Below are 17,318 nucleotides of genomic sequence, written 5' to 3' on the forward strand. Positions count from 1 at the left end.
AACTGATGTGCCCCATGGATTTCCCTAATTTATTCGTAAAGTGTTTCCCAGACCTCCAATTGGTGTCGCTCCCAAGGAGTTGTGAGACTATTGTTACACCTTTGTGTGTCTGTCTGTCTGTGTACCTGTACGTGTGTCCACATCTATATGGTATATTATTTTCACTTAAATTTTTTTTTCTGTAACCGCTTGTCCAATCGATGCGAAACTTAAAACACAGGAGGGACTCCCCCATGGAGAATATTTTATTGATAATTCTGACGTCATATGTCACATGATAATTCTGACTCAGGCATTCCTTTCCTGTAATAATTCTCTGCAGACTACTGTAGTAGGACCTGTTACCAACATTAGTAAATGAGAGTTGTACTCTCATATACCACTGTTCAAATTGTCGCATTTTTTGGCCTGGGGACGTCATATATCACATCAAATTTGGACATATTCAAAACCGATCAATAAAAAAACAAGCAGTCATAGACTGGTACTTACGAAATCGTCAACTTGACCTCTGACCTTGTCTAATAAAAGCTGTCTCTCGAGAAGGTAGCGACGCAAACCAGAAGTTTCTACGATGATTCTGTATCAAACCATCAAAAATCGTAACGTCGACCGAAGCAAAAATCTCCATTTCTCCACGCAATTATACCTTAACGTAACTCAACGACGCGTCTGCTCGAGCGCACTGCATCACGGGACGACCCGTGATGCGTCGAGTGAAATATTTTTTATACAATCTTAAAACGTCTCCAAAACATCCGATTTTACCAGAATTTCGACAACCGAGTTTTAAGCGTCCTAAGCGATCGCAAAAACCGAAGACAAAATTAAAATCGAGGTTAAAACGAACTCGTAACGTCGAGCGAAGCATGTTTGACCTCACTGTGACCTTGACCTTTGACCGATTTTGACCAAAATCTAATCAGCACTAGCCATCACCCTCCTGAATCACGTGGTGTAATTTGACATTGGTAGCTTCTTCCATTCTCAAGTTATCGTTCCTACAAACAAACAAACAAACGGAAGTCATCAATATACTTACGAAATCTTCAGATTTCGTAAGTAACAATTGAAACTCAGCATTGGTCATCAACTCCCCATGGGGTGTATATGGTGATTATGCCAATGTCATCAGTGAAGTGGTATTCCAGCCATAATTGGTTGAATGAAAATCCTTATCCAGAAAATCTGAAATTCATTTTTCTGATCTACAACCAGATGCGAGTGAAGAATTAAATTTATGTCATCATTGGTCACGTGGTCTGGTGGCCATATTCGATTGAGAATAAAAATGTAAAAGATTCTCCAGAACAGCTTCACAGATTGATGCGAAACTCATTATCGGACACATGGTCTGGCAGCCATGTCGGATTTAAACTAACACCTTTAAAAAAAAACATCTTCTCTCAAACCGCTAAGCCGATGGATCCAGAACATTAACTATACCATCGACTACCTATGTGGATACAAGTGTGATAACTAAAACGTAATCAGTCATGTGATTTGGCAGCCATATTGGAATTATCGAAAACCTTAAAAATATTCCTTCTCTTGAACCGCTTCATCAATTGATGCAAAATTTCATATATATATGATCCACTAGCCATGGGGAATTGTGTGTGGCAGCTCCATGACTAGCCTTAGATACTGTAAAAAATAAAAAAAAATAAGGGACCACTTCAAACATAGGAGGGACTCCCTGATGGAGAATATTTTATTGATAATTCTGACGTCATTCAGCTGATAATTCAGCTCGGCTGTGGTGGTGAGAGGAACAGGTTCTCAGCTTTGACTTCCTGCCAAGACAAACCAATTGGTCTCAGCGCTTTGGATCCAACTGCTTCCGGGGATACAAGTTGAGCGGTAGCAGAAGCAGCATACAAGTTGATTCGAATATATATATATATATATATATATATATATATATATATATATATATATATATATATATATATATATATATATATATATAATATATTGTTGTGGTTGTAGTTCCTTGGGGTGAAAGAGTGCATCCATAATATAACAATAGTTATTTCAAAGTATCTGTTTAGTTTAGCGTGCTATAATACATGTGGATAAATATGAGTTGCATATGTATTAGATAGATCTTCTTTTGTGTTACTTTTCAATATATAACCCTTTTATTTCCTCTCCTCATTTCTGTTGAACTGCCTAAACTACCCAACAGTGCTTCATGTACTCACTTGTTTTCTCCTTTCTTAAAACCGGTTTCATCTGGATGAGTCACCTCTTGCCATCTTTTTTTCCGAAGTATAAGTCACCGCTTGCCCCAGTCTGTCACCTTTTGCCACCGAATCTCGCTCCTCAAGCCGGTTTGAACCGGACAATTGCCACCGAACCACAACGGGAGAGGAATGTGGATCAGAAGAGATACACGCCCAATTAAAGCCGGACCAATCTGCAGGAGAGGTTGGTGATGCTCACAGCATACGACCAATCGTGTGGAGTGAGATGACCAATGATAATGGGGGGTGGAGAGGGGTGTGAAAATTGGTGGACAGATGAGAATAAAAGGGCCAGCGATGCGCACGCGCACGCACGCGTCTGCATGTGTGTGTGTCTCTACCAGTCTCTCTAGTCACACACCGGGGATCCACATTTTGGGAGTCGAGTCGCACTTCGGGGGTCACTTTGGAGAGACGTATCGGATCGTTGCTGGCTGCTCGCTCGCTCACTGTCAGCCCTGCTGTGTCTGCCGGCATCTCCCTGTGGTTTGCGATGAGCTACATTGCACGAGGCCAGTATAGCATAAGGAAGAGGAGAGAGGGACATCTCAACCCTTCACGAACCACTGGCCGTTTCAATAACCAGGAAGCTGCATCAACTTTCCCAGAGCTGTCGCCGAGGCTTGAAGGGGTCCAAACAACTTACCCCATCTCTCTCTCTCTCTGTCTCTGTCTCTGTCTCTGTCTCTGTCTCTGTCTCTGTCTCTCTCTCTCTCTGTCTCTCTCTCTCTCTCTCTCTCTCTGTCTCTGTCTCTGTCTCTGTCTCTCTCTCTCTCTCTCTCTCTCTCTCTCTCTCTCTCTCTCTCTCTCTCTCTCTCTCTCTCTCTCTCTCTCTCTCTTTCTCTCTCTCTCTCTCTTCGTTTGACAGATACATGTGTGCCCTAGTGTTAAGTGTTAAGTTCACTGTATATATTTGACACCGGTTGGTCATGAATGTACTTATAGTGGAAATGGGAAATACGCTTGAATTGACTTGTACAGTATATTTGTGCTTTGATTCAACACATATCTAACAACTTGCTCATCTCCCGGCTCTTCCTGTTCACGTTGCAACAATGGCACATGGCAGCTGAGGTTATCCATTGATCTCGGAATTGGCGAATAGATGAGATCGCGGTCACGTGACTTGGTTCCGCTTGACCAAGTAATAAGATCTGTCACATGATGCCGCCATGATTCCCGCCCATACCGGAAACTTCTCCTGTATGGTAACACGGCTCTGGACGTGGGAGCCAGCAAGAAGTTCCCGGGACAACTCGCCGTCATGGTCACTTCGCGACTTGCCAAACCCGTCTGGGGTTATCCGGCCGCAGCATCCATCACAATATAATAGGTTAATGCAGTCTGTCTGTCCGTCTGTCTATCAGTCTGTCTGTCCCACACTGAAACACTCGTCGAGGAGAAAAAAAAATGAAGATCCAATCCTCCAGGAAAATTGTAATTTTTTTCAAACAGACAAGGGAAGTTGAACGGGGGTGGTGTATAGGGAACTGGAGTGGTATGGATCATTCATGGAAAATAAAAAATTATTTCCCGTTATAAAATATATAACCTCTTATTTTTAAGCTCTTTCAGCCAAAGCAAGAATTAAAGGCTTTTATTACTTACGAAATCTAAAGATTTCGTAAGTATATTGATGACTTCCGTCATCTGTTTGTGTGTTTGTTTGTGTGTGTTTGTTTGTTTGTTTGTCGGCACGATAACTCGAGAACGGAAGAAGCTACCAATGTCAAATTACACCACGTGATTCAGGAGGGTGATGGCTAGTGCTGATTAGATTTTGGTCAAAATCGGTCAAAGGTCAAGGTCACAGTGAGGTCAAACATTCGATTTTTGATGGTTTGGTACAGAATCATCGTAGAAACTTCTGGTTTGCGTCGCTACCTTCTCTGGAGAAAGCTTTTATTTGACAAGGTCAGAGGTCAACTTGACGATTTCGTAAGTACCAGTCTATGACTGCTTGTTTATTTATTTATTTTTTACTTCCACCACCGAAGGTGGACCAATCGCTTCGTTGGATGGACGTTATGTTTTCACCCCTGTCTGTCTGGCTGTTTGTCTGCTTGTCTCTGAGCAGGATATCTCAAAAAAAGTTGTGGACAGTTTAGGACGAAATTTGGTGGACATGCTGGGTGTGTGTGACAAGGACAAATTGATTAGATATTGGTGAAGATCCGAATCCGGATCCAGATCCGAGAATTTTTCAGTGATTCTTCATCATTGAGAGATTGGCTCAAAATCTATGTATAGCCCAATATTTCAACAAGTTATGGACGAGTTATGATGAAACTATGTGGATGAGTTGGGGAGGTAACAACAACAAGCCAGTTCAATTTCACTTCAGGTCTGGATCCAGATCTGACCTACCAGTGGGATACAAGATGTAAACTGTTCAGCCTGGTGGAGGGTTGTCGTCCTGGTGGAGGGATATCAGCCTGGTGGAGGGTTGTCAGCCTGGTGGAGGGTTGTCGTCCTGGTGGAGGGTTGTCGTCCTGGTGGAGGGTTGTCGTCCTGGTGGAGGGTTGTCAGCATGGTGGAGGGATGTGCTCCACTTTTTTCCAGTTTTGTTTTGTTTTATCGTGGTATTTTTATCATGACGGACTTCTCCGAGTCAATATTCTTTAGCTGAGTTTTATGGAGTTTCACATGAAATGCGGTAATTTTTACATTGTAAAGTACTAACTGTGATACTCTTTGGGTCAGGTAAGGAAATTAAGTGATCATGTTGTTTAAAAAAATTACTCTATCAATATCATTGCTCCAATGCTTGAATTGTGCAGCAAAATGATACAGTATGAGGAGGCAGAATAATTAGTATGTTCTCAATTTATTCATTTTGGCTAATAATGACGTAAAGAACACATCACTGTACGAGGTGGAGAGATAAATAAAGGAATGTATTTCTTCTGTTGGACACACACACACACACACACACACACACACACACACACACACACACACACACACACACACACACACACACACACACACACACACACACACACACACACACACACACACACACACACACACACACACACACTTTCCAACACCTCAAGGTGGTATCAAGGACAGTCTCCATAACTTATAGGCCCGAACCCAACAGAGATTCCGGTTCCGACATCAATTCATTCAAACGTGTGTCTACAACTATCCACACATGATGTAAAACCGTTTCACAAAACACTTCTTTGTGCCCAACCGTTGTCGATGAAACTGTTGTGGTTTTTGCTTCTTCCAAACAAAAAGATTTTTTAAACCCTTCATTGAAATCAACTAAGATCTTCCATCAAATATTCTTCAGGTTGAACCAACCCGAATGAACTTCGCGCCGCTTCTTCGATGTTGTAGAACTGTCGTTGTTTCCACGGAACCATATTTTGATGGGCCTCCTCTTCTTCCCGGAGGGCTTCCCCCATCGGAAATGGGACATCGTGTATGAGCGCACAGAGTTGTCTTGACGATCTATGGCGGAGCGTGGCGAGCGATGCCAAGCCTTGAGAGCCTCGCCAAGTTCCTTGTCCTGTTCAGCCATGAGCGAGGAAAAGTCCAGTCGCTTGTCATCAGCCAGGAGTTTTCCTTTTCCCCGCTGAACCGAAGGCCACCTCCAACGAAAGTTGGCCATCGTGTAGCGAGATCGATGTTCGGGGCTGCACACGTGGCAGGAGCAGGGACTGCGCAGGAAGCAAGGCTGGAAAAGATGTAGATCAGGGAAATGAGTGTAAGGACATCACGGGAATGCAACTTTTCAGAAAAATTTCACCAAAGGTTGAAAGATGTTCAACTCGCATTAAAGCACATCATCACTTCAACTTAACTGTAAAGGTGGCATTCTAAGGGAAGTGTAAAGCCCATCAATACAGTACGTAGGCACTGGGGTGAGGATAAATTTGAATAATTACTTTTTATAAGAGGACGATACCGAGGAGAGATCAAGTTGCTCACCGGCATCGTGGAAGTTGCATCGCTGGTGCGTCGAAGAAGCACCACCAGGAGGCAGAGTACAATCAAAGTTGGAGAAGGCTTCATCTGGCCCACAAGGCACAGCAATGCGAGGTGAAGTTAACATGCACGTTCAATGACACACTCTTTTGAAAGGGATATTTAACACCCTCAAGCGAATTGAAGCAGATAGGACAGCCAACTTAGTTAAAGGGCAGTATATTCAATGATTCAACTGCTTCAATGTGAAATGCCAAGATGGCAGTTTATAGTCAGGCCGAGAATCAAACCGACATGATACAGCTCAATAGCGGATATGCTACCTCTACAAGGTGAAGTTATCTGAAAGTTCATTTCTCTTTGAAATAGAATATCTCATCGTTGGAGTCCTTCGTCATGAACCCGAAGTGGGCCGAGGCCGTACCTGGAATTTAGCCATTATATCCAGGGCTCTGGGCCTATCATTGGACATATACTGTACTACGGAACCTTGACTGTTCACATGGCATCCACAGATTAATGGCATGCTTCTCGATGAAGCTCCTCCTGAGGTTTGTTTGCATCTTCTCTTAACAGTTAACAGCCATTTGGAGTTGGACAGGGTGCCATGAATTTGCGTCCATACCCACTCCGATCGGTCATCGGTGGGTAGGTGATCGGCGAGATTCATCGATTCCAATACCCAGGGCCTGTCCTTGTGTGCGACAATGTCAGTTTCCAACAATCTGTCCTTGTGTGGGACAATCTCAACTTCCACCACTCTGTGCTTGCGTGGGACAATCTCAGCTTCCACCACTCTGTGCTTGTCCGAGGGTGGTTTAATGTTCATGCCCGCATCTCAGTCTTGTTCCTCCCACCCTACTCTCCCTTCCTGAACCCCATAGAGGAGGTTTTTCCACCTGGCACTGGAAAGTGTCTGACCATAATCCCAATGAGCAGCCAATATTTTTCCAGGCCATGGAGGAGACATGTCAAGACATCACGACAGAAGCAAGTCACTGGTGGCTCCACCATAAAAAGCACTTTTTCCAACATGTATGGCCAGAGAAACCATTCTCTGTGATGTTGATGAGAATGTGTGACCTGATAGTGTTGAATACCTGTCCAATCCCTTTCTTGTTCAAAAAGTTTGTTTTGTGTTGTAATTACAGTAAGCTATGATGTTATGTACAAGTTTTCAGTGATGTCTCGGTCATCTGTGGCCAAGTCTACTAAAAAAAAATACAGGTACAGATATAGGTAACATGCATTGTCACGTGACACAATTTCCAATAAAATAAGAAGAGTAAACAGGTAGAAATGGTAAGAAGAAGAAAATGAATGAAAGGGTTAACTGTTTTGGTAACAGAAGATGTTGTTTCAGGAAATGTGATCGAGAAAAACGAATCATGTACACGACATATTTAAAATGGACCACAACATCATGTATGACGTCACGTCCTCAATCCTCATATTGTTCAATGTCTGATGAAGAATTACAAGCTGTGACGACACAGGACCAACACTTTGTAATACCCTCCAAAGGAGGGTATTTGCTCGGGGAGCGCGACTTTGCCCTCGGGGAGCGCGACTTTGCCCTCGGGGAGCGCGACTTTGCCCTCGGGGATCGCGACTTTGCCCTCGGGGAGCGCGACTTTGCCCTCGGGGAGCGCGACTTTGCCCTCGGGGAGCGCGACTTTGCCCTCGGGGAGCGCGACTTTGCCCTCAGGGAGCGCGACTTTGCCCTCGGGGAGCGCGACTTTGCCCTCGGGGAGCGCGACTTTGCCCTCGGGGAGCGCGACTTTGCCCTCGGGGAGCGCGACTTTGCCCTCGGGGAGCGCGACTTTGCCCTCAGGGAGCGCGACTTTGCCCTCAGGGAGCGCGTCTTTGCCCTCAGGGAGCACGGCTTTGCCCTCAGGGAGCGCGTCTTTGCCCTCAGGGAAGGAAAATTAACTTTCTGCTTCCTGAATCAAGTTGTGTTTGTTTCAAATGAATGCAAATGGAGATCAATTGTGGTTTTAATTCTTTATTTGTTTGCTTCACAGGAGCGAGGCTCATGGAAGAGCGAAAAAGTTTTCAAGCAGAATGAAACTATCCACTCTGAATTTTTATTTATTTATTTCCAGGAGTGAGGCAAGGTGGAACTGATGGTGAGACAGACATCAAGGGAATGAACGAACAGGACAATAGGAGAGGGAGGAACGGATGAAACACTAAAACTGGCCTTCAAATGGTTGAGTTCGATGAAGTTAATGGGGATATGGATCATAATTAGGGATGACTATAGATGGTGGTGCACTGCCTGCTTGAAGCCCCAGAGGAAAGAGTGAGACAGAACAGTCCCTGGAAAGGTATGGTTCCATAGACGGAAGAATTGATGAATAAAGGAGTTAAGGTGCAGTCGTTTTATGGTTAGAAGACCTTAACACCATCACGACATCCATGTGCCAGTCCCAAATGTCCGTTAAGGAATGGTGTAAAGATGACTCTGTAGAATCTTGAGCCAAATCTGATTTTGCCTACCCTGCCTACGAAGAAGCAGTTGGAATATATAGTCAGGTCGAGACTCAAACTCAGACTGGAGAGGTGAAAGGTAATTATATTAATTAGCCAGACTCAGTGATGTAATGCTTTGAGCATCAGCTCTGAGTCTGGGAGGTTGACGGTTCGAGCCCTGCTCGAGTCATACCAAAGACGTTAAAAATGGTACGTGCTGCTTCCTTACTTGACATTTAGCATTTAAAAAGGGATAGTATTGACAAGCAACAATAGGTTGGCAACCATTGCACAGGCTTCTTGGACCGAATGACCTTGCACATTGAAGTTGCTTCTCAGGGAACTCGTGTTACCTCTGCACCATGCTATCAAACAGTTTGGGTATACTGTGCCAATGCCTTGGAAAGATTAGTATAAATACCCCGCCATGCAGCTTCCCCGGCTTCGTGACCCGAGCATGGAACAATGGATCATCGACTCAAAGCACAGTGAAACTAAACAGGCACTCTTCGACGTCGCTACGTCACCAGATATGCCTTCATCCACATTATTACATCATTATACATATTTGTACCAAGTTTGATTTAAATCCCTCAACCCAGAATCGAAATAGTAAATAATTCTGGCTGCCAGACTGTGCGGCCGATCAGGTTGGAGTTTAAAACGTATATTCTCAGTGACTACGAGATCATAACTGTGACGTTTTGATTGATGAAGTGGTTCAAGAGAAATAATTTGTAAAAGATTTTCGTTCAATCCAATATGGCTGCTAGACCCAGGTGACCTATTAATCATTCAGGAACACCCTGATATCCCCCAAGGCTTGGGGAACATGCGGGTGAAGTTTCCCTTCGATCTGTCAAGCTGTTCTGAAGAAGAAGATTTTTAAAGGTTTATTCTTCAAAAAAAAATCATAGCTTCCAAACCATGTGACCTATGATGCCATAGGTCGAGAACCTTTTGTTCCTCATGGACAGGCGATCATCCCTGTAAAGTTTCGCCTCAATTTGTTCCATCATTTCGGAGAAGATTTTTGAAGGTTTTTATGTGGGGAAAAAAAAAAGTCTGCCTTGAGATGACTCTCAAAAATTTTCAGACTGATCAGATAAAACGTTCGATGTATGCAATCATGACGTCATAACAAAGCCACCTACTGTATGACATCATCCAAAAAATTACACTCGTTTCCCATGGGGAGGACTTCACATTTGCCAAATTTAATGGGTTTTTTTCCTTTTCCAACAGCTGTCACACCAAGTGATCTCTGACGTCGTAGCTATCATTAAAATATTCCACATGAGTCGTCGCACCTATGGTGAAAATTTCGTGTCAATCGGATAAATGGTTGCGGAGAAAACAGGAAATTATCACGGATGGAAGGACGGACATCTGGCTGTACGGACGGACGGACGGACAACCCGAAAGCAATGCCACCTGTAACTTCGTCAGCGGAGGAATAAATAAATAAAGTGCATGATCTTTGATCTTCAAGTCTTTCCAGCTGACCTGGCAAATGAGCCAAGACTATAACGGATGAAACTGCCATTTCCTTTTTACTTCTGTCAACAATTTAAACTTTTTAAAACTTTAACTGAACACTTTCACCCTCATGGTGTCCTCCACTTCTTCCACAGACAGACAGGACGTGAATTGATGGCTGAACAGTCATTTGTCTCACCCGGGAATGAATGACAAGACTTCGCATCGGGGAGACGCGGAAGACACCTGTTCAAGCTCGTTTTACCTTTTGAAATGAAAATTGTGCCAGAAAGTAACTTTGAAGCTTCCATATAAATCAGGTTGGATTTTAAATATGGAGTAGAGGTGTACAGTGGTGTATAGATACTCCAGTAGATAAATCACAGTCACATGCCTATAGAATATATATATATGAATACAAATAATCAATAATAGTAATAATTCGAGTCTTAGTGTTTCCACTTGTAAGTGTATTTGCCATCTCAAAAAATCAAATTGGTAAATATATATATATATATATATATATATATATATATTTAATGTTATTTTTTTCTAACAATTCCGTCGCACTCACCTCGCTCTTGTACTCGATGTGTGTGCCCTCCTCACTTTTACCCGCAGATTTGCATGCTTTATAATGTGAGTCTCAGCCTCAAGGAAGATGATTCCATCTTCACCTCCTCCAATCCACACACAATCCTCGCCTTCCATACCCCTCCCATTCCCAAGCCCTCCCTCCACTCTCTAAACGCATGGACACTCGCGTGAAGTCTCGGATTCCCACGGCATAGGTGTAACAGGTGCGCCTTTGCTCGCTCGAAGAGACCGAACCTCATCGATACACAAATCAACTCGAACGGCACTTGGTCGAGCTCATACCTCCCAGAGGCTGAACAGTTCACATTTTGTATCCCACTGATGGACCGGATCTGGATCCAGACCTTAACCAGAATCGAATCGACCGGTCCCTGTAACACACCTAACCCGTCCACCTCGTTTTGTCGCAATCATCATCCATTCATTTTTTAACATGATGTGCGACATCTCGTTTTTTTGGCCCCATCTCTCAATGGTAAAGATTCACTGTAAAAAAAAAAAAAAAAACTTAATAAATAAAATTCTCGTATAAAGATCTTCACCAAAATCGAATCAGTTCGACCTTGTCACTGACAAACACAACCTATCCACCAAGTTTCGTCCCAATCCATCCGTAACGATTTGAGATATCCTGGTGCGCTGTATGCGGTGTTTCACTCGATCACATAAACTGTCGTGTGTGGATCTGGACCTAAAAGGTCTAAAGGGTCTTCAAAGGTCCAAAGGGTCGAAAATGATCTACAAGATCTAAGGGATCTAAAAGGATATGTTCCAACAGTATTTACAGGTATCAAGGGTCGAAGGGATCGAAAGCATTGAAGGAGTCTAAATAAATCAAAAGTGGATAAAGGTCTTCATGGGTCTAAAGGGTCTTAATGGTCTAAAAGGAATAAAGGGTCTTCAAAGGGTCATAAATGTAGAAAGGGGTCTGAAAGGTCTAAGGGGTATAAATGTCTAAACATGAGGGCTCGAGAGTCCACCAGGAGAGAACAAAGAGGCTTGTGTGGAAAGGACAACAGAGACCTCGCTTGGAGGAGAAGCCTCGTGGGGAATTGACCCAAGTTTGGGTCACCCTGTGTTTATGGAGGGCCTGGAGGAAAAAGGACAAAATGGGACCACGCGGCCAAGTGGAAGGCCGACCCATCGCTGGCCCTGCTCTTTACTGGCCCTCGTCTCCCTCCTGGTCTCGAAAGAAGCCTCGTGGGGAATTGACCCAAGTTGGGGTCACCCTGTGTTTATGGAGGGCCTGGGGGAAAAAGGACCAAATGGGACCACGCTGCCAAGTTGAAGGCCTACCCATCGCTGGCCCTGCTCGTTACTGGCCCTCGTCTCCCTCCTGGTCTGGAAAGCGGACACCATCGAGTCCTTCGTCCTCCCTGCACATTGTAGGGAAAACGGAAGTCCCACTTACGTCATTGTGTTGTTGTATAAGTGCGATTTGTGGGGATGACTTGGGGGGGGGGCAGAAGAGGGTGCATTGTTTGGACAAGATCAGGGCTAGATTAAGACAGCTTTAAGATTAAGGTACTCAACATGTAAAGGGCTCCCTCCGTCGTGGTAATGACCAAAAAAACAAATCCTAATGTCAAATAAAAACCAAATTTATTGATTGTCAGGTGTGCATGCTCCCCCCCCCCAGATCCTTGTACAGAGAGGTAACACTACCTGTGGGCATGCAGGTAGCGTTATAGCTATGCAGTTCTTGGCAGATATGCAGGTAGTGTTGTAGCTGTGTAGTTCTTGGCAGCTGTGTCGGTCGCGTTGTAGCTGTGTAGTTCTTGGCAGATATGCAGGTAGCGTTGTTGCTGTGTAGTTCTTGGCAGCTGTGTCGGTAGCGTTGTAGCTGTGTAGTTCTTGGCAGATATGCAGGTAGCATTGTAGCTGTGTAGTTCTTGGCAGCTGTGTCGGTCGCGTTATAGCTATGCAGTTCTTGGCAGATATGCAGGTAGTGTTGTAGCTGTGTAGTTCTTGGCAGCTGTGTCGGTCGCGTTGTAGCTGTGTAGTTCTTGGCAGATATGCAGGTAGCGTTGTAGCTGTGTAGTTCTTGGCAGCTGTGTCGGTCGCGTTGTAGCTGTGTAGTTCTTGGCAGATATGCAGGTAGCGTTGTAGCTGTGTAGATCTTGGCAGCTGTGTCGGTAGCGTTGTAGCTGTGTAGTTCTTGGCAGATATGCAGGTAGCATTGCAGCTCTGTAGTTCTTGGCAGATATTCAGGTAGTGTTGTAACTCTGTAGTTCTTGCCATATATGCAGGTAGCATTGCAGCTCTAGTTCTTGGCAGATATGCAGGTAGCATTGTAGCTGTGTAGTTCCTGGCAGCTGTGTAGGTAGCGTTGTGGCTGTGTAGTTCTTGGCATATATGCAGGTTGCATTGCAGCTCTGTAGTTCTTGGCAGATGTGCAGGTAGTGTTGCAGCTCTGTAGTTTTTTTTTTCCAGATATGCAGGTAGCGTTGCTGGTCTGTAGTTCTTGGCAGATATCCAGGTAGTGTTGTAGCTCTGTAGTTATTGGCAGATATGCAGGTAGTGTTGTCGCTCTGCAGTTCTTGGCATATATGCATGTAGCGTTGCTGGTCTGTAGTTCTTGGCACATATACAGATAGTGTTGTAGCTCTGTAGTTATTGGCATATATGCAGGTAGCATTGCAGCTCTGGAGTTCTTGGCATATGTGCAGGTAGCGTTGACGGCCTGTAGTTCTTGGCAGATGTGCCGAATTATTATCATATAATTCCGAAACAGAAAGGTATTTCTGGGAAATATCGCAGACTTAAAGTTGCTATAAAGTACTTCCAGCATGGCAGTTCGCTGATAAATGATGAATAAAAGTAAAGTTTGAAGGCCTCCCCAAGTTGTAAGGCTCATGGCCTGTACTCCTCAGACACCATTGTTAATCTGGGCCTGGATACGATGGATCCAGAAGGAAACTCTCGGGGGGGGGGGGGGGTGACGACAACTGGAAATTTGGAAGCAGGAGGGATTGGGGTTGTGTGAGGTGTGGAGTTAACAAGGGTAGACAGATTAATGTTTTTGTATTGGAGTTGATCTGCGATGGTGGTGAACAGCTGTCTTGAAGACCTGGAGGGAAGAACGAGGTTGAAAAGGTTGGGAAAGTTGGTTCCACAGGTAAGAAAAAGGAGGAACAAATGAGTGGAGGTGAGCAGTGATCCTGGATTTAGGTCGTTTCACCAGAAATGGGTTGATGGTCGACCATCGGTGTGAGCCCTGCAGAAAGCTTGGGGGGGGGGGGCTTAGCACAGAAAGAGCAGAGGGTGCAAGACGAGAAGGGAGGCAGTAGAAGACAGACCACCGACTTGTCTGCGATGGCGAAGTGATAGGCCCATAGACTCAGCTTCATCGCGGAAGATTCCAATATTTGAAGATTTATGTTACCGTGACCTATTGACCTCAAAAACAATAGGCTTCAAGCTTGTGACAACCTCCACCAGATGGTTGCGTTTCATGAAGATCAGAGTACAAATGTGACCTGCAGGTGGATTGATAGACAGACAGACAAGCAGACCAGATCAACCAATATACTTACGAATCTTAAGATGTTTTTTTTAGATTTGGCAAGTAACAAACGGGTGAAAACAATCTCCGTCCACCTTTACTGGTAGAAGTAACAAATCTCCCACTCACCAGGTGTTAATTAATATCACCTTCCAAAATCAGAGTTGAGACCCACACCGTTCCTGAACGAAGGTTACATTTATTTAATAAAATTCGATCCGCAACTTGTAAGATATATTTCCCACATTCTTTCCTCACAATTATTTACATTGAACGATTGAAGCACAAATTATTTTATTATTATATACATGACGTCATGATGCATTTCAACGCACCCAGAGGGAAGGGTGGCATGACCCTGTTCTTGTACGACCCTTGCATTTCTTATTTTCTTCTCTTTGATTCCATTCTTTGTCTATATTGATCTCTTTCTCTGTCGTCTTCCCCAACTTTTCTGCATGGCTTTCTCTCCGACTTTTATTTTATCGATCAGTTTCCCCACTACTCACCTGCACAGGTAACAAGTGAATGAAACCTATTCATGGATTTATTAACTGCATTACAGAAAGGACACTCATACACAGAAAAACTCAACGCTTTCCCAAAAGTTAGAGATGATCAGTTGGAGAAGTTGGAGAACAGCGAAGGTGGGAGGGGATGACGGGGTAGAGTACGGGGGTGGTTCTGCTTGAAGGGCCCCAATACCCCAAGGCAATAAACCACAGAGGGGGTGGGGAGAGGGAAACCCTTCAATCGCACCAACCCGGGCACACATGCACACTCATACCTAAAACAATGGTTACAAATTTACAATAATATATCTGCTTTAGGCCATTCCCTGATCTTTTGTTCCTGCACAATACATAAAACTAAAATACACCCCACCAAAAACCCCAAGGTAGAAACCTTTAATAGGAGTATCACTAATATCTTTAAAAATATATAACTTTTTGTGTTTTTTTTTTTTTTTACATCTGACATATTTCACAAGAAGTAAAATTAATCCTCATTGACGTCACACAGTTTATTTTCAGAATTCAGGCATAAAACCGTGGTTTTAAGCACAGCACCGTGGACGTGATGGCATCTGGTCCCAGGATCTGCGAGGAGCTCCTGAAGCCCTGAGCCGGTTCCACGGACGTGATCCCATCTGTTCTCGGGGTACGCAAAGAGGTCGTGGGGCCCAATTGCTGGGTGGAGTGCCTCAACATGATCCCCACAGCGGTTTTCCGTGCTCTATCCTCCAAATGCTGAGTGTCAAGTCAAGGAAGCAGCGTCGTATGCCATTTTAGAATGTCGTTCGTATCACTCGGACGGAGTCGGAATCGAACCACCAATCAACCAGGCTCAGAGAAGTTGCTCGAATCACACTATGCTACCTTGTCCGATTTTCGACTCGAGTGAAGATTACTCCAACTTTAAAAGATGTCTGGATGGAGTCGACAGGCGCACCATCTCCTTTAATCTCCTTGTTATCTGAAGGCTCTTTCCAATAGCAATTCAAGTTTGAACGGAACACTTTTTTTTGGGGTTCACGAGTCAGTAAGTGACCACTATATTCGTTATGGGTGTGTGTCTGTTGGATAGTCGATGTAGTCGAAAAAAAAAAAAATTGGAGATTTTTTTTTCTACCCTTATTATCCAGTGCTCCGTTAATACAATGGCGATTTCGATGAAACTTGGTTGGTAGGTTCATACCATGACCTAGTTGTGTGCAAATGAGAACCATTGCTCTGGACACCACCGTTGCGAGCAACGGACCTTTGAAATTTTCAAAAAAATCTCAAAGATTAATTTTTTCGAAAATCAAAAATCGGGCCATGAGCGACTGTGGGCAGTACATTCAGCCATATTGTCCAAAATTTCCAGCCAGATCCTATGAAAACTGTCGGAGAAGATAGACTTTGAATGAACCGTGGTCAAAAACAATAAAAAAAACACGAACTTCGTTATATCTCAGAAACTATGAGTCAGATATACATGAAACTGGTATGGTAGGTTCAGGGTATGTCCAAGTTGTGTGTGAGAATGAACCGTTGCTATGGACCCCTCCGTTGCCTAGCAACGGCCGAAAAACCTCTAAATGTGGGGGTATTTTAACGAAAAAACAATCTGCAGCATTAACCCTCGAAGCGAGAAACATGAATTTTCTTGTGCTTAATCCTCAGGTCATTCCCCATCGAACGGGCCCATCGCGTCAGGTTCTATTGGGTCGTCGACTACCCATGTCTGCCTACCGGCTTGTCTGTGTGTATGTATGTATGCATGTTCGGTCCAGTGCTCCGTTAATACAATGGCGATTTCGATGAAACTTGGTTGGTTGGTTCATACCATGACCTAGTTGTGTGCAAATGAGAACCGTTGCTATGGACACCATCGTTGCCCAGCAACAGGACTGAAATTTTTGAAAAATCTCAAATTAATTTTTTCGAAAATCATAAATCGGGCCACGAGTGACTGTGGGCAGTACATTCAGCCATATTGTCAAAAATTTCCAGCCAGATCCTATGAAAACTGTCGGAGAAGATAGACTTTAAATTAACCCTGGTCGAAAACAATAAAAAAAAGAAGTTCGTTATATCTCAGAGACTGAGTCAGATATATATGAAACTGGTATGGTAGGTTCATGGCATGTCCGAGTTATGTGTGAGAAAGAACCTTTGCCCTGGACCCCTCCGTTGCCTAGCAATGGCCGAAAAACCTCTAAATGTGGGGGTATTTTAACGAAAAAGTAATCTGCAGCATTAACCCTTGAAGCTAGAATCATGAATTTTCTTGTGCTTAATCCTCAGGTCATTCCCCATCGAACGGGCCCATCGCATCAGGCTCTATTGGGTAGTTGACTACCCATGTCCGCCTACCGGCTTGTCTGTCTGTCTGTCTGTCCTGAGCATAGCTCCGTGGTTTTTGATCCGATCCTGATAAAATTTGGGTGGGAGGTTTATATCATGATCTAGTTGTGTTTTCCTGAAAATGGATGTGGTGCGCCCATTATGGGTTTTTTACCTACCCCCTAAAAACACAAAAAACATGTGTTTTTAGGGGGTAGCTGATTTCAAGTTGCATCTTCT

At 44.0% G+C, this 17,318-nt stretch overlaps 1 protein-coding gene across 1 annotated transcript; it reads right to left on the reverse strand.

Annotated features, from left to right (window-relative positions):
• Window positions 1–5,057: 5,057 nt before the first annotated feature.
• On the reverse strand, window positions 5,058–10,772 carry POMC (proopiomelanocortin). Its single transcript, XM_085853511.1, has 3 exons — window positions 10,720–10,772; window positions 6,195–6,278; window positions 5,058–5,940 (listed from the first exon to the last, which is right to left on the reverse strand). Exons 2-3 carry the CDS (start codon window positions 6,276–6,278, stop codon window positions 5,539–5,541), a joined length of 486 nt encoding a protein of 161 aa, XP_085709637.1. The 5' UTR covers window positions 10,720–10,772; the 3' UTR covers window positions 5,058–5,538.
• Between the last annotated feature and the right edge of the window lie 6,546 nt (window positions 10,773–17,318).

This window comes from Eptatretus burgeri, chromosome 14, assembly GCF_056783735.1.
Source record: "Eptatretus burgeri isolate ZD-2024b chromosome 14, Ebu_testis_v1, whole genome shotgun sequence".
Taxonomy (NCBI): domain Eukaryota; kingdom Metazoa; phylum Chordata; class Myxini; order Myxiniformes; family Myxinidae; genus Eptatretus; species Eptatretus burgeri.

What these genes read in the sequence shown, in the direction of transcription:
- POMC (XM_085853511.1), bottom strand. Translation starts at nt 6,278, where the DNA reads ATGAAGCCTTCTCCAACTTTGATTGTACTCTGCCTCCTGGTGGTGCTT. An exon ending in ATGCAACTTCCACGATGCCG is followed by an intron (nt 5,941 to 6,194) that starts GTGAGCAACTTG and finishes CATCTTTTCCAG; the next exon opens with CCTTGCTTCCTGCGCAGTCC.